General features: G+C 40.4%; 1 protein-coding gene across 2 annotated transcripts in view; it reads left to right on the top strand.

Annotated features, from left to right (window-relative positions):
- INPP5A (inositol polyphosphate-5-phosphatase A) overlaps positions 1 to 23,859 on the top strand; it is a 257,164-nt gene that overhangs the window by 215,828 nt on the left and 17,477 nt on the right. For both annotated transcript variants that reach the window (XM_055800651.1, XM_027784683.2), the window contains exons 10-12: positions 1,040 to 1,135; positions 1,477 to 1,551; positions 15,804 to 15,877. In XM_055800651.1, coding sequence (XP_055656626.1) covers positions 1,040 to 1,135; positions 1,477 to 1,551; positions 15,804 to 15,877 — 245 coding nt within the window. The remainder of the gene's footprint in view (positions 1 to 1,039; positions 1,136 to 1,476; positions 1,552 to 15,803; positions 15,878 to 23,859) is intronic.

Here is a 23,859-nt window from a genome sequence, read left to right as displayed (position 1 = left end):
TGTGGTTTCCAGCAGCTCAGGCAGATGGGCCAGGGTAGCGTTACACACCATCCAGTAGCTTTGCCCAAGCTGGATAAGTACAGAGCACTCTGTGAAGCCTGCCTACCCCACAGTTAAGATGTAGTCTATTTCTGCATTTCAAAGCACTTAACATACTTAAAGCTTCACTAAAAGTACAGGTTCAGTGAATCTGAAGTATGGTTTTAAGTTAAATACATGCCTAACTGCTTTGCTTGAAAGCTCCAGATTTCACCTGTTACAATGCAACAGAGCAACAAGCCTTTAAACAGCCCGTTCAGTGTTGCTCTCTAGGTCAGCTTTGGGTGCCATTGAAACTGAGCCCCAACCAGGCAAATGACAGATGAATTGAGACCTGACACTTCCTCAGGAATTCGTACCTCTGTGCCTGATAAAGCATTCTTTTACAATATGTTTTAAATGCTCAGCACTCAAAATACCTAGACATGTGATGTTGCCTCTTATTTAAAAGGGTGAAGCATGGGGGATTCACTATATCCAGAGTAAACTGTGAAGATTTTGCAAGTGTTGCTTGGACTTTTAAATTATATTTGAAACATTAATTTACAGGGCAAAGTTTTTGTGAACAGGAGTTAACCCACAGAACTGTAATGCCAATGTATTTATCGGCTTTTAAGAATGCACCACAGAAACTAGTAGGGCTATGGAGTTGTCAGCTGTAGGAAGTGGCTTTTGAGGATATTTGCAAGTAATGGGTGACACAGTGTCAGACCTGTGAAAGAACCCGTGTTTGTGGTAGCAAGTTTAATGAGTATTTGCCTTATCTAATTGATATTTTCTTAATATTGCCTGCTTCTCTCCAAACAGTAATTCACTGTACTGTTTTAAATCCGTCATGAGGGGAAGTGACTTAAATTAGCAATGCTTTGTATTTTGACCTGCATATTTTCATATTTTCAGGTGGACATTGAAGATACATAGATTTAATAAAGTTCAATTAAATGTGGCCTTATGTTGTGTATAACCTAGTTTCCATTTCTTCCTTTGTGTTTTTTATTAGACGCTATGTGCAAAGGCTACAATGCAGACTATCCGGGCAGCTGACACAAATGAAGTAGTCAAGCTAATATTTCGTGAATCTGATAATGACCGAAAGGTAAACAACTTCATGCCCTCTGTACCCCCTGTGTAAATAGAAACGTTGAATGTTCACTTTCTTTTCTACAAAGCATGAATATAGTTGTTCCAAACTGATAATTTAAAGGGAGGGGAGGGATATAGATTGTCACACCTAATGCTCAGTTAATTGGATCTTTTTAAGTGATTGCCAGTCAACCAAATGGGCAAGCTGACAAGGAGCTTTAGACATGTATAAACGTTGTGTAATTCTAAGGGTTTGCATATCTCTAAAAGGGTCACTTCCAACAGCTGTGTATTAGGTAGCTGAGTCCAAGAGCTTTGCTGACCTTTCTCCTTTTTTTTTTTTATTTTTTTTAGGTTATGCTACAATTAGAAAAGAAGCTATTTGACTATTTTAATCAAGATGTATTTAGAGATAACAATGGCACTGCGGTAAGTTCATTGCTAAACACTTTGGAAGGAATAAGTTGGAAACTCACATACAAATTGCTTTTCTCTACCAGCCCTTTATCCTTGTCAGCCTTCTTGTCTACAGAATGAGGAGAGATAATTCATCTAACACAATAACTGCTCCAAATTTCTTTCTCACTTAGCCAGTTATTTTTTGTGCAGCTTCCTTTGGCATCTGTTTACCTTCTTTTTCAGAGAAAAAACTAAATTAAATATACATGACAATTCACTCTTCTTCTCTGTCCTCTGGTCTGCATTTCTTCAAGCATCCTGTTTCTTTACTAGCTCTTTATTGTGCATCATAGTAATTTAGGAAAAGCTGTTAATGCATAGCTGTTCTGAAAATATCTGGGTCTTCTGAGCGTACAAAGAATAATAGAAATGCATGAATAAATAGAATGGACACCTCAAACCCTGCAGTAGACTGGCACTTTTTGGGCATTCATATAGAGCTTCCTAAGAGGAGAAAGCAGACAGGGAACACGAACATTGTGATTTGTCATGAGGACTACAATTTTTGTGTGGAGAATGGCTTTATATCTTCTTTAAGGTGATTTTATTTCAAGATGTAGCCACTGCATTTTGGAAGATACCTGTGTCAGTGCTTTGCAGTATTTTCAATTTCCTCCAAGGTTCTTAAGATTTATATATTTAAAGGAAAAATATTAAGCATAAAAAAAAAAACCCCAAAAAAACACCAAACCCCAAGCAGTTACACACAGAAAAAATCAGGAATGTGCATATTGCATGTGGAAGCCTTGATGTGGATGTCAAGGGCCAGACTCTCTGCTTGTGGAAACTGGCCCAACTTCACTGACATCAGAAGAGCTACGCTGGCTTGTGTCAGATTTTGGTCTCCCTATGTGTGTGCACACCAATGCTATTCATATGTTGAATATTCTGAGCTATATAAATAAGGCAGGCTACAGTAGACAAAGAAAACCTTCAGAAAACTTTGTGTACTCTGCAGAAACTCTGTGTGTCAAAGTCATTTGTGCAGGCTGATGTGCTAGCCAAAATTCCCCTTCCTTCTTCAGTCCTTTCCTCAGGGTGACTGAATTTTATCTTCCTTCCCCATACCCAAAATAAATAAAGACAAAGGATTTATCTCCCATGTCTCTGCTTTCTTGAGACCCCCTTCATCTGTGCCCAAGTCTGCACCTCTCCGTTTTTTTATACTCAGTACCAATTGCACAGTGTGCCTGCTCGCACAGCATTTGCTGCTTTTTGTGTAAGGATGGGAGGTACACAGAATCCATGACTCTCCCCTCTGTCTTTTCTTCTCCTCTACCTACAGCTTATTATTTTGCTGTTCACAGAGAAGTGGGCTCTTTTAGAGGGATGTCTGCAAGGATCTAGGGCAAGGAGGACAGCTGAAGCCTTACTACCCTCTCTGGTTTTAAGTTGACTTATACCTAGGAGGTTAATTCCATGTGAGCATCTGAGATCTCACTCATTTCTTGAGGTCAGAAGAGTTTGATGGGTCAGACTCATGAGGAAAGTGAAGATCTGTTTCTCCTTTCAACATGTGTTGACGTCCACCCTGTTCATTGGAGCTGCTGTCCCTTCTCACAGCACGTCTTTCATGTGTGGCATGTACGCTCACCATGAGAAATATCTGTGTAGGCAACGTATCTTAAAAACACAGTTACTGTGAGATAACTTAGTTTGGGGTTGGTTGATTTATTTGTTTTTTAATTTACAAGGTGAAAGCATCCTTGGGAAGTACGTAACATTTCTTTCACTGATGTTTTGCAGTTTTGCGGACATTTAATTCAAAGTAATAACACTAATCCCAATTCATGTTTGTATACTAATCCTATTCCAGTCCCAGATTTTCCTCTATGTGTTTTATTATTATAATTTTTTTCTTTTTTTGAACAACTGAAACGTTTTGTCATTTTTAGTTTTTCCCAGTACATTCCTGAACTTGAGCAAAGCTGTTCTTGTTGCTGCTGATTACCATGTCCTAGTGCTATTTCGATGGCTGCTGGTTGACTTTACATACATGGACATGGTGTGTGAAGGCATAGGCAGAGTCCCACTTAAGCACATTCCATTTCAAAATCAGCAGTCATTTCATTCATGCATCAAGAAGCGGGAAATCTTCCAGATCAAACATGGAAGGAAAAGATAAACGATATAATGAGCCATTGGAGATAATCTAATCTTCATGGTCTAGTTAAACACGCAGCACCATGATCACTAAAAACAAACTACCTATCTAAAAGGATAAATGTCTCTGTGCCGAATTCAACCCAAAAAATCCATCGCATCCTTCATCAACCACCGGTCTTGTACCAGCCTGACAGAAATTTAATTCAAGCTGGCTCCTGAAAATAATTATTGTATTTTAAGAGTAGTAATCATTGGTCGGGACATGATTGAATGTGTCCATGCCTATTGACTTTTTCTATGATTTATAGCTTTGTTTAGTCGATATTCCCATCGAAATTGTATAATTAATTATAAGTGGGGCTGTCAGGTCTGCAGGATGGAGTGCCCTGATGAGTATTTGGGAAGATTAAATTTTCCTTAGCTGTACCAGTGCAAGGCTTGGGAATTTTCACAGCACTATGGCTGTTGGATAAAGATGTTTTCTGTGTGTTTAGCAGCTGCTTTAGCTCAAAATCCATTGATTTTTCTAAGGGCTTTTTTTTTATCAGTGTGGTGTCTCTTCAGTAACATAGGAATGTGTACCAATGTGACAAGACCTGACAAATATTTATTATCAACAGGCTACTTTATCATTGTCCATACACAGTTATTCCCTCTTTTTTACATTGTAATCAACAAAAAGAATCTTCAGATATATTTATAAAAATGAGTATTTTTTATGAAAAATCTGATATAGATACAAATTATCTGTTCAACAGAAATGCAGTTTGAAGCACATACAGTAATCTGGCAGGTCTAATTTTTCCAAACTAATCTGTAGCTTATCCAGACTTACCTGTAGCTTATTTCAAAGTTAGCTTAGCAATTACCTATATTTATTACCTGAAAGTGCAAATGAACATTCTGTGTCATTTTATTTCAGAAAGGAACATGCAGATTTATCCAGCTATGTAGGGATAGAAAAAAAGATAAAACCTATTTGAAAATAGCTGTAGCAATAGTACAAAACTGTGTTTCCATATGTTTGAACTGTACATCAAAGCCATATTACATCAGGTGGACCAGGGTGTAACTCTGGTAACTACAACAGAACTCCTGTGTCTAGATGCTATGGGGAAGGGTGTTGCAAAGCAGCAGTGAGAAAGGTGGGACAAGGTACAACACGCAGAGTTTCACCTTAGTGGCAGGCAGATTCCCGTTTAAGTTGTTGCTTTTGAATTAGAAAAAGCTGAACACCTCTGACCTTGCCAGTAGGCTGTAGCCAGGCTGTGCTGTGCAGCACTGCGCTGTCCTCCTGCTCCAGAGACTTGCCCATGAATGGTGGGCAAAGGACAGGTGAGGCTTTTCTAATCTGAACTGCTTGCTTGCATCCTTCAAGAGGTGGCAGTCCCCAGCTGGGAGCCGCAACCATATCCCAACCACCCCTCCTCTGTCCCCCTGATCCTCACCCACCTGGAGAGCACGAGGAGTCCCCCAGGCCTTCTGAACAGGCTTCCTGAGGGGGAGCAGTGCTGCCCACTCTTCCTGACCGTATGCTAACTTGCCAGTACACTACTCACACAACGCTTGGTCATAGCTTTGCATCTGCTGGCTCTCAAGTGATAAAAATTAGCATGTCGGTGCTTTCAGGAGGTGCTTTTCAGTGTGCAGGGTGTACTTGAATAAGTCTACACTTACTATTTTTCTTTTTAATTCCTTAATCATTTATGGTAAATCAGGCTGTAAGTGTTTTTTTTTTCAAAGTACCTGGTGTTGGGGAGTTCCCTGTTAATTTCCAAACAATCAAAAGAAAAGCAAGTGGGTGATAATAATTTAATTAAAAATTATAACATTATTGATCTGTACAAAAGAACCACCAGCTAAATGCTATTTCTTCAGTAGTCAGTTCAGTAAATATATAGTAAGACTGTACAAACTTGTAATGGCTACAGGGGAATGATTTAACCATTAGCCATTATTTTATAATCTTTAACCACAATCATGAATGAGAAGTGGTGCATACATTCCTATCTTTCATATGAACCATATTAAAGAGTCAATCCAGATAGAAACTAGTGAACTGTCCTTAAGATTTTGGACACAGCTGTGTAATAAAAGTAATCAGTGGATTAATCGTCTGAAGAGTTGAACCTGCTCTTATTCCTACTAAAATCATAGCCCTTGTTTCTGCACTGGTGTTGATGGAACAGGCAACTAATTCTGCAGCTGTGCTTGCGCTGGTCACCCCTGCGCCTGCTGTCACCTGCTGCCCTTGGGCAGATACGTACCCTGGCTGGCCGCGAGCTCGGCTGCGGCCCCTTCCTCTGCTGCTCGGAGGTAGCAGGGGTCAGACCAAGGGTGTCAGCACACAGTAGCTCCTGCTAATCAGGTGTTTAGAGGACACCATTGTTGTTACCAGCATTGACTCCAAAACAGATTTGAGATAGCTATGCGGAAGAGCCCAGTGATCTCCAGCCTAGATATTCATGAAATGGAAGTGATTCCATCTCTTACTTTGTTATTATAATGGAAAAAACAAAGCAAAAGCTTCACATTGCTTTCGGCAGTCCTCTTGGTGCAGAGAACAAACAGTAAACTTCTATGGAGAGCACATTCTTATGCAATTTCTATATTTTGAAGAGTGAGATCAGCCTTAGATGGTAGATTCCCTTTATTCTGTGTGTCTGTTTAGCTTCAGCTGATACATCGTATCAGTTGGTTACATCAGTACCTCAGAAAATTATAGTGTGCCGTAGAAATGGATTGAGTTATAAAGGTCTTGTTCTCCCTATGCCAAGTAATGATTTAAAGTGATCTGTTATCATGCTAATTAACTTAGAGGTGTTATTACAAACAGTTCAGGCAAACATACTTTGAAATTATGAGTGGGTTTTGGTTTGGTTTTTTTTATATTCCCAGGAAATCCTGACATGATACACAAATTGAGAAGGAAGGTTTAGTCCATGAGGGACCTTTATTAAGCTTTTTGTGAGAATGTGTGTGCTCATGAAGGTTAAGGATCTGGCATCACTGAAAATGTATTAATCAACAGACAAGATATAGCACAATGCACTCTTCCCAATGGCCTTGGCTCTGACCCTTTTAAAGATAATGGGAATACTGTCCACTAAGAACTAGATTAGGACGATCAAGTGCATTTCATCAGGGTTTGACTTGAACCATGATCCCAGAGGTGAAAAGGCAGAGGTTTATCCACTGAGCCAACCAGCCCCTGTCCAGATAAAATCTTGAATATGATGTATAAGGGCAAATTAGAATAGAGGAAGGAAATTGATTGCTTAGGACCATTGTTACCTAGAACTGGTCATAAGAAAATCATATGCATCCTGAAACTGCCTCTTTTATTTAAGTTGGTCATCTGAGATACCTGATTTTCATAAAGTAGGAGGAGGAAAATGGCTTCAGCCTTAAGTCCTTTACTCAAAACCAGTATTCCCTTGCTTGGAATTGCACTTGCTTAAGTTAGTGGTTAGTTGATACACTGTTGGATAAACTGCAAAATGAGTAATGACAGAGGTAGGAAATATTATCAATAATCTTTTCTCACTAGCAAACATAAATGCAAATGGTTTTTTTTGTGTTGTGCTGGGTTAGCTATTTACTGCCAACTTCATGTTCCAAATAAATGAAGTATTCTGATGTAGAATTTGCCCATATCACAAAGTTACAAATATTTCATGACCTTTTGTCCCCCTGTCCTGTTCTACACAGCTATTGTATGGCCTAAGGCTAATTCAGGTGTACTGTGCTATATTTCTTTTTGTAAGCATTGGTCGTTTATTAAGAATAGTCTAAACAGGAGACCCAACCTCTATGTTTGCACTCTCTAACCAGCCTGTAGTTGGTATGATCTGCTAACATGCTTTGGCCTGGGGGCACCCTTGTAAACCTTTACAACATGCAAGGGGATATCCAGAGAGGCAATGTTTGCACCTGCATTCCAGTCCTCAAGAGTTTATGGATCTCACTATCATCCCTTACAGTTAGCATTTATGCACATGCAAAATCACCCTACCTAGGCTTCCACATCTTGCCTGAAGTCTACAGCAATCCAAATAAAGATAGAAAGGTGCTTAATGTTGGGTTTTTTCACCAACTCTCTGCAGTGGCCTAATTCTTTTGCACTCTCCAGGTACCCCTCATAACCTCACAGGTGGATGCCTGCATGCACATAGGTGTATGCACACACACATATAGAAGCAAATAGTAAGTTTAACACGAAATGTAATACTTAAGGACACTTTCATGCAAAAAGTACAGATAGAGATGAGTGGGACAGTCAGTTGCAAGGATGCAGAGACATGGGTTCCGGTACCTGGTCTTAGGACCGTGTGTATTTTACCTTACATAGGTGTTGAAAGAAAAACAGTATAGGAAGCAAAGCCTGGAATCCACATCTCCTTTGATCCCAAGAGTGGCCTCCAGCATCTCTCACTGTCCTGCTGCTTGTGGGCATCTGTGTGCCTATGCCCAGGCTCAGCAGGAGACATGCCTGCCTTGCCTTCCCCTCCCAGGCACCCCACCTGCAGCTCCAGAGAAGCAGGGGTCTGAATGTGAATCCCCTCTGGGAAACAAGCACCTGAAATTTTAGGTGTCTGGAAGTTTCAGATGACCTTTCAAGGTGCCTGATGGTATGTGGGGGAGACAAAGTGGATAACTGGAACTCCCCAACACACACCCCCCATAGCAGGGCACCTGGCATTCAGGTGCCTCTTGGGTCCTGCCCGTTCCCCAAAACCCCCATGCCAGCCAGACCTTGCTTCAGGGACGGTTCAACCCACAGTGGGAGCTTTGCCCAAGTGAGAAATATGGATCATAGTCCTTCTTCATGAAAGTTCCATTTTTTTATCACTCTGCAAGTAATACTAGAACTGTATTGCATATATTTTTATGCTTTTGTCAAATTGCAGCTCATAGACTGACAATTTGACAGGACAATGCATGTCGGTTTTAACTCCCTAATGATACAAATTCATGTTATGTTTTGCAGTAACATACATGTAAAGTCTAATAAAAAAATCCATTGAATCTGTCACATTTGCAAGCAGGATATTCTTCCCAATACAAGAATCTTGGTTTTAAAGTTAGCATCCACTCAGTCATTGTTGCCATTTTGAATAAGCTATATTACAAACTATTGCTCACAGTTTATGAGTTAATTACAGTGATGTTGAAGTACCTATTCGTGTAAAGAGCTGGAAAAGACAATTTGCATGAATGCAGTTTTGCAGAGTCAGATTTTTTTAAATTGAGAGAAGCACAGGAATCCCAGGAGAGTGAGTGACAAAATCTACTTTTTCCCATTAGAAAATGGGAAGCATGCATACAGATTTTGACCAGCTGGTGAAGTCACTGAGAACTGGCACTCGCCAAGAGGTCCTCATTGCTTTCACATTGTATTGATGTACTAAAGAGCAAAGAACGTTCCTTGGAGAAATCAGGCTGGAGCGCAGGATGATGGGAGCTGTAGTTTGTGTCTGAAAGCTGTGAGCAGTCGTGCTGCATTTCAGATGCTTCGAGCTCTTCCTCAGGCACTGTGAAACAGGAGGGATGGGATGCATTTGCTTCTGCAGAGCAGCATTTCAGCAAGGAGCTCTTGGGGTGTGAAAGACACTTTTGTTGTCAGTGGAATGGTGATGGGGGTAACTGCTGCTGCATGAGTGAGAGCATATACTTTTAACTTCTTAACCAGCTTATTCTTTGTATATACTTAAGTTTAGTCTGCTTATTGAGAATTAATTACCTGAGTAGTACAACAGGATTCTGATTGTGGGATTTTTTCAAGTAGCAAGAATGACCCAGGGTAAGATCTGGATTCTCTACTGCATGTTGCAGATCAGAGAGGTGATGGAGCCTGGGGGAGATGCCAGCAGCATGTTTGACTTCCAGTTTACCCATCTTAGTAGGTTCAGTGTGAAGTCCACAGACTTGGATTAAAAGGTTCCATGTCGGGCAATTAGGAAAACCAAGATTATATGTAAAATCCAAGCATGTGAAATGTCTAAAAGGGCTACAACTTCCACTGGAAAAATGTAATGGGTACATAATTGGAAAGCACTGTTTTATCCAAATCAGTGTTCAGGTGTGTGGATTGCAGGACCAACAGACATCATAAAGGCACTAAGCATCTTTCAGACTGAGAAACACTGCAGCATGTAAGCTCTGAGAAGTGTTTGTGTTAGACCCTGGTGCTAGCTGAAAGCCGAGTCTCAAGCACATTCCTCTGCAGTGTACTGGGAACTCACCACCCTACCCATCAGCTGAACACGTCACCACTTTGGCAAGTCAGTACCGCTTCACTGCATCTAGTGTCACAGTCCTGTTTCTCCACTAGGAAAGGACCTGTGCCTTGTGGTCCTCAGTGCTCAGGCTGTGCAGCTGCAGCCATCTCCACCCCTGCCTGCTTGGGCCCTGCAGTGCAAACCAGGCTTGTGGGGTGGGAGGAGGATGAGAAATGTGGGAATGTGAGAAATTGGGCAGGGAGACAGAAAAGGGAGCTCTAATGAGACAGAGCCAATAGCAGTCTCCAGTAATTACTCTAGTGATCAATAGACATCAAGGGAAAGTATGGTTCTTTCTAGACATGTTAAGTAATGTAAATATTTCCATAACAGAATTATTTTTTAAATGGATTTTCCACAACAGTTTTCTGAAAAGTTGGAATACATATTAGAAAATGTTCGTGTCCTTTAAGCCACCAGAATGTCTCCTGAGAGAGGCATATTGTCAAAACAAGAACAAAACAGCATTTTCCTGGGGGACTTCCACTGAAATCAAAGTTTTTCTGAATTAGTACAGTCATGGGGAGCCTTCAGTGCTGACAGTCTTATACTGCCTGTGCCTAACTCTTCTAGTGCCAAGAAAGGTATATTTGGTGCCATACATCCACAGTTGTGCAGGAGTTTATGACAGTGCTGCCATTCAGGATGTATAGACAAATTCTCAGAAATATAATAATATACAAAAGCAGTGTCAGTGGCACATTTATTTCAACAATTTTGGCTTTTTTCTATGAAATGTGATTTTAAAGAATGGCTTTATGAGAGAAGGAAAATGAAGATTCAAAATACCTATTAGTGGGTTGTTTTACAAAGTCTTATCTAGAGAAAACAGTAGCTTTAAAATAAGGCCAGCGCAGAGTTGTGTATGACATTTTCATGGATAAGTGGGGGGGGATCAGCATTTCCACAGACCTTTATTTGAAGTCAGTAGGCTGCTGAATCAGTTTCTAAATATTTTTCTTTGACTGGAAACCTGGATAAAATTACTGTATTTCCAAAGTCTCTTGAAAAAAATTGTGTACTATTAAAGACTAGCAAAAGAGGTTACAGTGACCAGTGTCCACATATTTTAATTCTCTAAGGTCATTTCTGTATGCTCATCTCTTCTTTTTGGTCTGAAACTTCATTTCCCTTTCACAGCTGTGAATTCTCTGGTGGGCCCTGCAGATGGATTTGATAAATGCTGCTAATATCACCTTCTGATCTACCAATGCTCTGACTTTGGTCTGTAGGTCTTGATGAGTAATTGCTGTTGTTCTACTCCAATGACTGAATTAAGTTGCCCTGTTTTAAAGGGTTCATACGTGTGTGATTTTAGCCAAGGTGGCCCATTGCAGCATAGCAATGGACATTGACCTTTTAAAAGTGCCTCACTGCTTTAAACTGAAGGAAGCAAAATTACTTTTTCTACAACTGGCTAATCCTTCCATTACTGTCAGGCTACATAATACCAAAATACAGTATTCCAAATAGTTGTTATCTTTGGCTGATGCACACGCTGCTTAACCACATACAGCTACACGAGCTGTGGGGACAGTGAACTGCAGCCCTGGGGCAAGGGAGCTCACTGGTGTCCCCGCACAGTACCGAGACCATCCAGCCGCTCCTACTCAGTTTTTTCTTACTGAGTGTCGTAGGGGTTCCACAGACAGTGCCTTGAAGGACCACGTGCCCTGGTATTGTGTGTGGCATTCTCCTTCGCCCTTGTCTGTAAATGCACTTGTATGTCATAGTACAGACAAGAAAAAAGGAGGGGGAAAAAAAAAAAAAAAAGTTTTCAACAGCTTTTATAGACAACACAGTTGCGTGGAAAAACAACAGTTGTAGTAATTCCTTTAGGAGGTGATGGGCACTGCAACTGACACAGGCAACAGCCTTAAACTCTTTTGATTCTACTCAAATTAAATAGGGAGAATATATTTATGTATCCTTTGCTGCAAATGCAGTCATTCTTTAAATCTGTGCAGAGCACTTCATTGCTGTCCAGCCCATTCCCATTCAGGTCAATAGGAGCTGGAGTATAGAAACTAACTGAAGCATTTGGCTCATGAAGTTTGCTAAAGAGAAATACATAACTTCAGACTGCAAAATCCTATCAATGTTTAACCTGTTTTTTAAAATCACATTCTGCCCTATGAGTATTTTCTCACAGTCACAGGCCAGTGGATGCACGCTGTGTGCCTTCTCACACACACTGCAAGGCTGTATTCCCTGAGGCATATTATCTCTGTGTCTCATGGGGTATTAGCTAACTATAGATATATTACTCATACATACGGATGGTATTTTCATTTGGAAGATGTTAATCAAACATTCATGTTAGGCTGGTCACTGGACATTGTAGAGCAAGTATCTTGACATAGTATCAGCAACTCAGTGGTTACAGCAGATAAAACATAGGCTCTGAATCATTCTTGATACCATTTAGGTATAAATACATTGGTCAAATTGAGTTGGGGGGAAAAAAAACAGTCTTCTGAACTGCCTGTGACATAGAGTTCTGGAATTAACTTCCAGCCACAGCATTTTAAAATCTCTGTGTAATTGCTCAAATTAGGCCAGCACATCATGTAACACCTTAAAGATTTCATTCTTAAGGATGATCTTATAATGGGTAAATTAAATAGAACAATATATTGATTTCTAGGCTTGAACTTCATTTCTTTGTCATTTTTAAGGCATTTACAGTGACAGATATGCTCATGTTTACTGTTGGAGCAATGACATTATCCACAACACAGTTTAGTGTACAGTATGGAAATAAGTGAGCAATTTGTGCTGAAAATTGCCATGAATAGTGTGTTCCAGGTGGGTTTTTTTTAAGTACAATGTTAATATGCTTTAAAAATACAGGCATTAGCCTGTGAGATGCTGACTGCTTCTCAGTGTCATCTGACCTACATTATTTTCCATTCATTTTCTATAGTGCCAAGGAGCTCTAGACACCCATGTACCTGTCCTAAAGCAAATACAATTGAATGATGCAGGTGCCAGGTGCCTTTCCTTCTCTTACTAAGTTGCATTGAGGGACAGTACCATTGTCACTGTTTGTGACAAGATCTTGGTTTTTCGTCAATAATCCTTCATTTTGAGATTACAGGCTTAAATGAGAAGCCAAGTTTTTTTAGTACTGAAAGAACAGTTAGAACATGCTCTCTTCTACTGAAAAATTAATGAGTTTTCTCAGAATGCACATTTCCAAGTTTTCATCATTTCTTCCCCGCATCTCCCCCACTGTCTGCAGTGCCACCAGGTAAATAAGGAAAAGCTGCTGGTTGGGTTCACACTACGCAGTCCCAAACAGACAAGTAACTTATCATTGCCCTTTGTAAGAATGAGCAGATGTCTGTTTGCGAGGTTTGTGGACACATTTGAACAGAAGGTACTGTAACATAGTCCATTAATATCTAGGAAAAAATAAATAATTTGTTAAAATTCATTATTTAAAACATAGCATGAAATAAAAGTTTGTGCAAATAATCCAGTGAAAATATTTAACTATTTTACACGTGAGGATAAATTGTCTACAACAAGCATTTCCTAAATATTTCTTCTGAGGACCTGATTGGGCTTTGACATCCAGCTGGGTCATCGTGAGTTTTTGGCTTTGTCATTTCAGGTTAAAGATGTCCCTCTACCTGGGGAACCTTGGGGAACTGATAGAGAGCACAGCACACAATACAGTCTTGTTCCTATTATCCGTCTTCTCTGTCACCAGTGTCAGCAGCTCATCTGCATAGCACAGGCACAACTAAACAAGCAACTGCAGCAAATAAACACATCAGAAACTTCTTTGGATAATAACGCATGTCTGAATGTTTAGTCCTCTAAACCCTGGCCTTCATTTAGTTTGCAAATATCCTCATAACAAGAGCAATCTGAATGTATAAAATTTTGGAAGTGTGAATTAGTGTGAGAGAACAATGCATCTGTGTAACATCGCCAGTCCTTGGAATGCCCATGAGTAATTTATACCATTGTGTTCTATGGAGCATTGTTCTTTTATTCAGTCCTTGCAGTTTTCACACTTCAGAAATAGCCCTCTTTATCCCAGTGCTTCCACTTTCCTGCTCTGATCTGTTTACTTGGCAACGGTAGGAAAAATGTATTTGCACTGTATTAATAGACATACATTTCAAAGAAAAGTGTGGGCTGAGGATGGTAGATTTTTCTTCTATGCTAGATTCACATTGAGCAAATGGATCAGGAGAGGGGCGGTAACATTTGTTTTCATAGCCAGTTTGTATGCATGTATTGTGGCTACACATCTATCTATACATGCTTAAATATAGGATCGCAGTCTGGAAACATGCACAACAAACCATTTTTTACTGAAGTGTGTTAGGATTGCTTCAGTAAGGATAGTGGCTGAACCATCCCAACATTTTTAGCAATGAGCCTATTCTTAGATACATGCTGTAAGTTTCACACAGACGTTTATATGTCTTTATCCAGACATCTTGGCTTTTGGTCAGACATTAAAACATGTACAAATTATCTGCAGTTGTTTGTATTGCAAAGTCTTGTCCAGCACACCATCACAGAGTTTGATGTCAGAAGCACTGAAATAGGGCTGGCTGCCCGTTGTCCTCAAGTAAAAGTCCGTATGTACAGCGGCACAGCAACTAGAAACTGAGGAAAGCCAGGTGGGCCTTAGAGAGGCAGCTAATCAGCAGTTCAGGTGGTTCAGGTAGCTGCTTTTCACACAGATAATTAATGTGTACAAGTAGCTGCTAATTGCACATTTCAGGAATGATTTATGAGGTGGCAGAGGGGAAAGAGGGACACAATCTAATTTCTTTGGGAACCTCTGCCATTCATACAATGGTATCAGCACAGCTGTGAGATGGGACATGATTAATGAACAGTGGGCAAACACACCACCATCATCCGGGACACTGTTTGGATGACACGCTTGTCAAAATAGAAAGTGGCACTTTGAGTGACGGCAAGTAACAGTACAGATTATGAGCTTTTTGTCTTTTAACTCGCTAATTCACTCAGATGTCAGGCTTAACACCCACCTTGGTTCTGAAATAAGGTCTGTTACGTCTATCAGAACAATTATTGGTGTAATGTGGATGATTATCATTGACTTGTTATGAGTGGGTTTGTGTTTATGAACAAAAGACTGCAGATATTTATTTTCTCTCTAGAGGTCCAGGGGAAAACAGATTTGGCAAGGACTAATATTTATACAGGACATTAAATCTAGACCTATGAACATCTCTGTTAAATGTCTGCTTCCAGTATTATATCTTGGCCGCTGCCTGGGAACACATTTTACCTATTGTCACGTACACCTCTTTTGCTATCTGACATGCACCACCCAAAATAAGTGTACAAAACCACTGCTTGTCTTTGCTTAGGAAGAGTGATGTGCACATCCTTGTGTTTATTGTACCTTCTTATCTGAGCTAAAGATAATATAAAGTAATATGATACCTTTTGCTGGCATTTTTGTGGTCTGATTAGCATATCAGTTTGCTGTACTTTTTTAATGCTGGTCTGTTTATCGTTGAAAAGATTGCTAATAAAATTTGAAAAAATTCAGCCATTTGAAAGAGTGAGTGTACATACAGGTCACTGCTGTAAAGAGCCAGTGTGACGTGTTTCACTGACATGAAAAGGAACATTTTGAACACTTCTCTCAATGAACTGTTTATGTATCAAAATAGTATTGAGTGTTTTACACTATGTTTTAAGACCTATTATATGAGGGGTATACTTCAAGGTGTGTAATCAAAGTGACTGTTTATTTCCTTTTATATGATACAGCCTTTTTTGATCGCTTCAACATTAAAGAGTGAATACATTTATTTCTATCTTTTATAGCTGTTAGAATTTGACAGAGAACTGTCAGTCTTTAAAGACAGATTGTATGAACTGGACATCTCATTTCCTCCCAGGTAAGATTCATATATAATTCATTTATTTAACTAGCTAGCTAAAGCATAATTGTTACTAGCACTGTAGGTAAAATGTGAGTGTTCCCATACACATTGGAGAAATTATAATGATCTTTGTTCCTTTCATAATGCTTAGTCTTCCCACATCCCCTCCATCAGTAAATAAACAGTGACAGTGGAGTCTGCATGCCAATAGTGCTCTATAGCTCCTCGCTCGCATTCAGCTGATCCTGTCTTTTATAGCTGCTCTTAAAATAGACCTGACATGATGTGTGCTGAGAGATGTGTAGCTACTTCTAAGCAGCTGGAACTAGATGACCTGTTAAAATATACTGTAACCATAAAGACAGTCTTTGCCTCAAGCTGTTGAGAACGGGCTAGCGATGGCAGTCCTACGGATAGACTGGGAGTGGGGGTGCAGAGCCTGATGCCATTGCTCAAGGGGGGATCCAAGAGGAGTATCAGGAGAGAGGGCAGGAACTTGGATTCTGCTTTTTCAGTTTCAGTAAACATGTTATATAACTCCTAAGACTATTAATTTGGCTTTTTTAATACACATGCATGATCATCAGCTATATCCCTTAAGCTTATTTTAGCCATGAATAGACAAGTATTGCTATCATACAAAAGCAAGGTTTTTGGAAATGGCAGTCCTGTTCAGGAGAAATCAAGAAAAATTTGGTACAGTATTAAACATGTATGGCCCCTTTCCAAGAATGAAGAAGTCAGATCTCACAGCTGCTTTTAAGGGAAATACTGTATTCACAAAGAAAGTTAAAGTTCAAGAAATCATAGATAAAAACATACTTTTTATATACTTTCTTTAAAATAGATACAATATTCTTAAATATTGCTATTTTGTCCTTTATGGTCAGGTAGAAAAGTATGATGTTTTGGCACACACTAAGAAAAAATTTGGAAAGCTTGCCTTTTTGTTATCATAATCTCATTAATTCTCACCAGCCAGCTGCGATACTGATTATATTGATCCCTTGGGACAATGGAAGTATGCATGGAGAGGTTACCGCTGCTCTAAATTGTTCTTATTGATTGAGTATGATAACAGAAGACCAGCAGTGTGTACCTCTCTGAGTGTATTCCATTAGTTGTGTACCTGGTCAAAGGAGGTGAGGGGAAATAGATACAGATTTTTTACCAGAAATACTCTTCTACTTGATTTCACCAACATTATTGCTTTCAGCCAGAACAAGGTTTGGCAAAAAAATGTTGCATGAATGGTTTGCAGATTCTTCAAACCTTTCTGGCAATACAGTTTGGTGTCATTCTGCTTTCAAGCAAAGTTTGGTGTGAGTAGTCTTTGTATCAAAGCTGTGCTTTTGATCTGTCTGTGAAATGATGTGAACATCTGGCCAGGGTCTAAACCCTTGAAAATTTTATTTACACAAGTGTGTCCAAATCTCAGTAGAGGTTTCTGTTATTAGTTTTAGTGGTTAGGTTTCCTGCAAATTACAGCTAGACTGGATACAACCCAGAATTTTCCTCGCAGCTACCAAGGGCCATGCCCTATGAGGTTGTGGCCTTTCCTCTCCTTTACATCCCATTGGAGCAAGTAGCGCTGGGAAACCTCCAGGAATGAAATACAGGTAGAACAAAAGCCAGAACCGAAACTCTACGGGAGCCACCTGGTAGCCATGCAGGGAAGGGCACAGCTAGGACTCAGAACGGTGAAGCCTCAGGCCAGCACTGGGTCTCCAGGCAAGGACACCAAGAACTTGCAGAAGCAGCCAGAAGAGGAAAGCTCTAGCAAGTTACCTGATGCGAGACTAGGGCAATGGAGCAGGGCTGCAGAGGAGGGAGGACTGGGCAAGGATGATCCAGAGTACTGGGGGAGAGTGGTGAAAACTGTAGGAAGACTGAGGTGGCTGCAGGACGCTGCCCCATAGGATGTGGCAGTGAGTTGGTGTTGCGCTTCCCAGGTGAAAACAGGTATCTGGGAAAAAGATTTTCTGTGTCCCGTCATAGCACTGATCCACAGAGAGAGTGGTAGACTGCTGCTGTCAGTTCCTAGGAATCCCTGTCAGGCCCAGGTAACACCACTTCTCCTTGATGGATGGCCGGAATGGAGCTTGAAAGTGCCATCATGTAAGACCATCTAAAGAGATAAAGAAGCCTTGGGGGAAGACGGAGGATGTTTGACAAAATAATTAGAAGTTAAACCAGGAGTAAATAGGAGGGCCTGTGACCGAGAACCACTGACGTCGCTGTAAAGCCAGCAGCAAGCTTTGGGGGGATGGATGGGAAGGACCATATGAACAGGAACAGCATCTGAATACTTTGACATAGAGCATTAACATCCCAAGTTATGTATTTCAATAACATTAACATTTTAAGCTACTGTATCTACTGTATAAGTCTATTACTGTCGAGGACAAAAATATTAAAGTACTACACTAGAGATGAACCCCTGGTAAAAAAATACAAGACCAGGTGAAAAAGTTCCATCCCAGAAATCCCTGTGGGTGAAACACAGATTTTGACTTTGTCTAATTAATGTAGTGAGTGAAATGAAAGAAATACTCTGTAATATGAGCTAAGCATCATCTCCCCTCCTCTGCCCACATGCTTGTCGACTTGGCTAGGAAACTACAGGAGCAGTCCCTGAGATCGTAGAGCTGCCATCAAGGAGGGCAGTCACCAGTTTCTGATGGCAACTTGTCTGCTGCCAGCTCCTTCTTTCTCAGTCTTATTGCTTGGTTTTGTTTCCTTGCAAAACCAAAGCCAAATCTAGCTCATGTCTTTCTTTTGTTTTGTACACGGCACCAATATTAGAGATTAAATATTCCATTAAGTACAATTTTGGCTTGCAGAGTTGAAGTTGAGGCAGCTGAGCCCTGCCTGTCGTAATCTGCGTTACGGGATGTGATGGACTCGGGTCCTACATTCAGACCCCTCGCTCTCCCCCAGAACAAGGGGCCATCATATGCTCGCTGTCAGCATGACACCTGCCGTGGGCATTCCAGTGTGGAGTCAGAGAAGCACAGAATGGTTTGGGTTAGAAGGGACCTTGAAGACCACCCAGTCCCACCCCCCTGCCCTGGGCAGGGCCCCCTCCCCCCAGCCCAGGCTGCTCCCAGCCCCATCCAGCCTGGCCTTGAGCACTGCCAGGGATGGGGCACCCACAGCTGCTCTGGGCAAGTTGGGTATGGCTCTGCAGGAAGCAGCACGCTGTCTCCAGAGCTGCTGGTGAGTCCTGCTTGGGGTGGCAACCAGCAGTCACATTACTCTTGCTTCTGTTGTCTTTCAAATAAGATGAAAAACCAAGATCCTGACCGCTTCTTGCCATCAAAGATCCCATAACATTTTTGCAAAAGCATAGACTTGTAGACACGTGCTCTGGCCAAACGCCCTGTAATTGCATTCCACCTCCCCAAACACACTGTTGCTTTAGCTGGATTTGGCGATATTCTTCGCCTCCTGCCCCAAGGGGCTGCGCAGCGTGCCAGGGCCATGCTGGGTTGCTGCTGCACTGTGGCACTAAGGGATGTGAAGCTCAGCAGTTGTCTGCAGGCCACAGCTCCTTAACTCGCTCAGACGCTTGCAAAAAAAGATCTGCACTACCAAGGTGGAAGCAGGCATTTCTGAGCAGGGACCCTGTCCAGATCTTGGGAAACAGCCATGAAGGATTGTTTCTGGCTTCACCTATTCGCTTTTCTGTTCCCACTCAGTTCCCAGCTTTGTGGCTTTGTGAGCAGCCTGGGGCGCGAGAAGGGTGTACATTGTAATGTGGCAATCCTTTCCTCGACCTCCAAAGGGCTGCAGAGAACCAGACCTACGGCTGCTGTTCTCACCTACATCAAAGGGGAGCAGTGGAGGGGATAAGCGTGCAGCTTTGCCGGCTACTCGCTCTGTTTCCTTCTTACAACTAAGTAATAGTAATAATAATAAATAGTAATACATTTTTATATACTGAAAGCTGGCATGGAAGGGGTGCTAAAACTGAGTTTCTACAACACAAAATTTATTTGAACTTAAGCAGAGAATACTGATAAAATAAGAGAACCGAATATGCAAATATTACTAAAAATACAGGGCGCAAAACCAACCAGTTAAACTCATACACAAAGAGAAAATTGGCTTTATGTTAGGGTGCTTTTTTTCACCCATCCCTCCTTGTTCTCTGGGTCATATGGGAAGGGAATCCTGCTTTCAAATCCTGCTTTCCATTCTGTAGTCCTTGCATGGGCGCCAGGCTCAGTAAGAAGTCTTGCCTAAATGAAGTACTGCATAACTGGGTTCACAGAGTAACTGCAGGTCAGTGTCCTATTTTTGTTTATGAAACTAAGCACATTGATTTTCCTGGAAGATATAATTTGATTTATTTTTCTCTGTATTGAAATAATGATGACAATGTGCTATTCACTGCAAAACCAGGTATCATGAGTAGGCAAAAAGCAGCGGTTTTAATGTAGGACATTTTCTTTTTAACTCAGAACTTTTCACTTATTCAAGAAAGAAATGAAATGTATGGCCTAAATATCTTGGTTTCACTTTCACTTCCTAGTAGTTTTTCATCCATTTTTTCCTACTTTTTTTTTTCTACTGGAAGAAAGAAAATATGTAGCTTATGACTTAGCTACTTTTACATACTCTTTGTAAATACGAGCTTAATATGTGTTTGTAATATATCCAGTCATAGATTATATATAGTACATATATCATACTAGACTTTTTATTTTTAACTATAGGAGGGTATGATCAGTCCTGTATATTTAGAAACTGCTTCTTTAAGCTTTTTGGTATTCTTAGCTGGAAAGTGTATGGTGCATCCATTTGTTCTGTAAATGCATCAAAGCAAGCCCTTTTCACTGGAGAGAGACACAAAGAAAGTTCTGGTCACTTTTTATGTCAGGCTTCTGGGCTTAATTAGTGATCATTTGAATTCAGAACGAAGTTTTAAGCAATTGTAATGATAGCCTTAAAGCAGTATTTCAGAATTTGTTTACTACATTATATTTTCATTATGGTCCATTGGCTCAGTCTATGAATTACTCTGTGCTTCTGTTCTTGATCTGTGGTGTTATAGTCTTATGTCATAGAATGCTGGCCAACAATCGAAGGCAGAGTATCTCAGTTAAAATGGTACTGAATACATCTAGTACAATGAAAGGTAAATTAGGACAGTTATCTCTTTCTTTCACTTGCTTTATCATTTGTACATACAATTAATTGCCTGATCTGCACACGGAGATCTACAAATCGATAGCACAGTTTCATTCCTTTCATGTAAATTTTATCCTCAAAAAGCATTCTTGAGATTCAGTGTACTCTTGAGATAAATGCAAAAGGTCACATCCCTTTGAGTTGCAGCAGGCTAAATCACTTATAAATTCATTTTTTATCAGCATAAACTGTTTATTCTCTGGACTTTATCATGAGATCTTATTGATACACTACCATAGCTGGCCTGGGGTTGAAAGCTTTACTCCTTTGAATTAGTGGTATTTTTGTGGTTAACTTCAGTGAGGGCCAAAATTTCAGCCTGAGCAGTTTTCTTGGTTTGTTTTCACGCCACTCCTAGAGCGGCGTTACACCATCATCCAGATACCTCAGGTGTCAATCTGGACAGGTAGAACAGAAACACGCTGCAGTTACTGACAGTTTTACTGTGCTTCCCTGCATAACATGGAATGCAGACCAAGGTCCAAGTCCGAACCTTCCAGCCAGTGCTGGCTGGTGACCTGACATGTCCAAATTCGGAGAACCAACCCAGTTCTTGGTAAGAGGGATTGTATTGAATAAAAACCACTGGTTTTGTAGCATAAAAATGAGCAGAGTCCCAGTTAAAATAATAACTTTTCATGGTGCCAGGTGTTATGGTGAATGCACGAGAGAATGACTGTCTTCAGGAGGAAAGCCTTGAGTTAAGCTGGCTCTGACCCGCGTTCTCGTCGAGAACCACAGGCAGTGAACCCAGTCCTGATTTCCCACACCTTAGTCCCCATTCCTACTTATTTCAGCAGCACCATCAGACCTTCATGCACTGTACAAATCTCCTCATCAAGACTGCGAAAACTTGTTGGTATACAGAGGATGACCAGAATTGTTTTTCTCTTAAATAGTGTTTTTCTCAGTTATGACAGTACAAGTATTTCAGAGTTTAATTTTAAATTTGAGTCTGTGGTTACAAAACATAAGGGTAAACTTAGTGCTGTTCTAGAAAGTATTTGGAAGTTTTGATGTTCTCAAATTGCTTATGTGCTTAGGAGTACATAAGGGACTGGGAAAATAATCAAATCTGATCATGCATATTCTCAGTTTTCATTTAAAATTATGAAATTATTTCCTCTGTTGTAATAATCTAAATGGAGAGGATGTTTTTGTACATTTCCATGTTTTAATTGTTTTCTGTCAGTAGATCTGCATCTTTTAGAATTAATTTCTCTGTCCCTTCTCCTTAATTTCAAACAAAGCTTTGACAGTTGTGTAGACATATATTTTTATCCTGATAAGATTATTTTTTTAAAAAGAAATCACTATACTTTGCTCTTTAGATGAACCTTCTTAAAAGCAAGCTGTTGTCCAAAATTTTCATACTCCATTTTCAAAGTTATAATATCTTCTCGTAAAGCACCGTAAGTTCTGCACAAGACAACATCACGATGCTGTGCTGTGTCCTGGCTCCAGTTTGGAGAAACAGACGGTGTCTGAACTCGGCACTTGAGCGCAGGCTGCCGCAGCTGAACAAGCAGCTCTCTGCTGCCTTGTGCTTTGCCACTGAGAGCACGGTCAGTACAAGCTGTAAATTCATATCGCTTGTGCTCAAGAAGCTATCCGTCAGGCCAGGCCTGACAAGCCCTGGCACTGCTTACCCCGTGATGAATTTGGCTTTCCCGTGTTAGCAATGGCCCCGGAGCTGGAGAGTCATGATGCTGCCTCGGGGACATGCTGGCCATCCCACCGGCCAAGGGGCGAGGGGGTTGCTTAGGTGCAGGAGCAGGACATTCACCTTGGGACACAAATGGCAAGACAACAGCGTGCTTGGTTCTCAGGGAAAAGGGACTGCTAGATTGCCTCCATGCATTGATAAAAATCTCCCATATTCATAAACGTTAGGGAATGTGACCTTCTGTGAGGCAGTATCCAAATGACAGGGGAGAGTTACCACTCTTGCTGTCTAGGATTTAGGGAACATAATAAAGGAAAGATTACCAAGTGAGAAAAACAAAACAAAAGGCATTTTTTATGTGCTTTCTCATAGAACACACCACTTAGGGTACAAAAAAATGCAAATTGTCTGTTACAAAAAATCCTCAAGATTCTTCTTATCTTTTTATTTAGGGACCTAAATTTTTTGAAGTTGTCAGACCTTCTTGTTTCCAGTTTTTCATTACACTGAGATGGCATTTCAATATAAGTAGTAATAGAAATGTTGAGTTCTTGAGTAATTTTCTAACTCTAAAATGCCATGATGAAATGATGGTGTGTTGTAATACTTCTCTGTTTTTTTGTTCTTCTTTACTGTATTTATAGCTGTAGATTGTATTATGCTCTTCAAAATTCATGTGCATTGTGCTTTTCTGTAGTTTGTTGCCTTCTTTTTTCAGTTGATTGTAAACTACATTCGATAATCAGCAAGAGCACTTAACCCTCATCACTTCTTAGAGAAAACATCTCAGGAATCATTATTCACAGGTCTTGGCAAAAACTTAGGTCTCTGTATATTTCCAGCTACTGCATCATGCATTTTACTACCAGCTTTTAAAAACTGAACTTTATGCAAACCTTTTCTTATTTTCTTTCTAGTCCCTGTGCTAATGGGTCCTAAAATTGAAATTTTGATGTTGTAAGAAGTATCAAATAAAAAGTTACTTCTTAATTCTGTGGAGAGTTGGGACCCTGTACTGAGTCAAGAATACTTCAAAATTTTTTTTTAAACTACTGACTTCTTGCTTGTCTCTAAGCGATAGCATAGATAATTCTGTAAAGAAATTGAAATACCAAAGGCTCTTTCCCCGCATTGC

Source organism: Falco peregrinus, chromosome 1, assembly GCF_023634155.1.
Source record: "Falco peregrinus isolate bFalPer1 chromosome 1, bFalPer1.pri, whole genome shotgun sequence".
Classification (NCBI taxonomy): Eukaryota; Metazoa; Chordata; class Aves; order Falconiformes; family Falconidae; genus Falco; species Falco peregrinus.
This window is presented reverse-complemented; position numbering and strand designations above follow the sequence as displayed.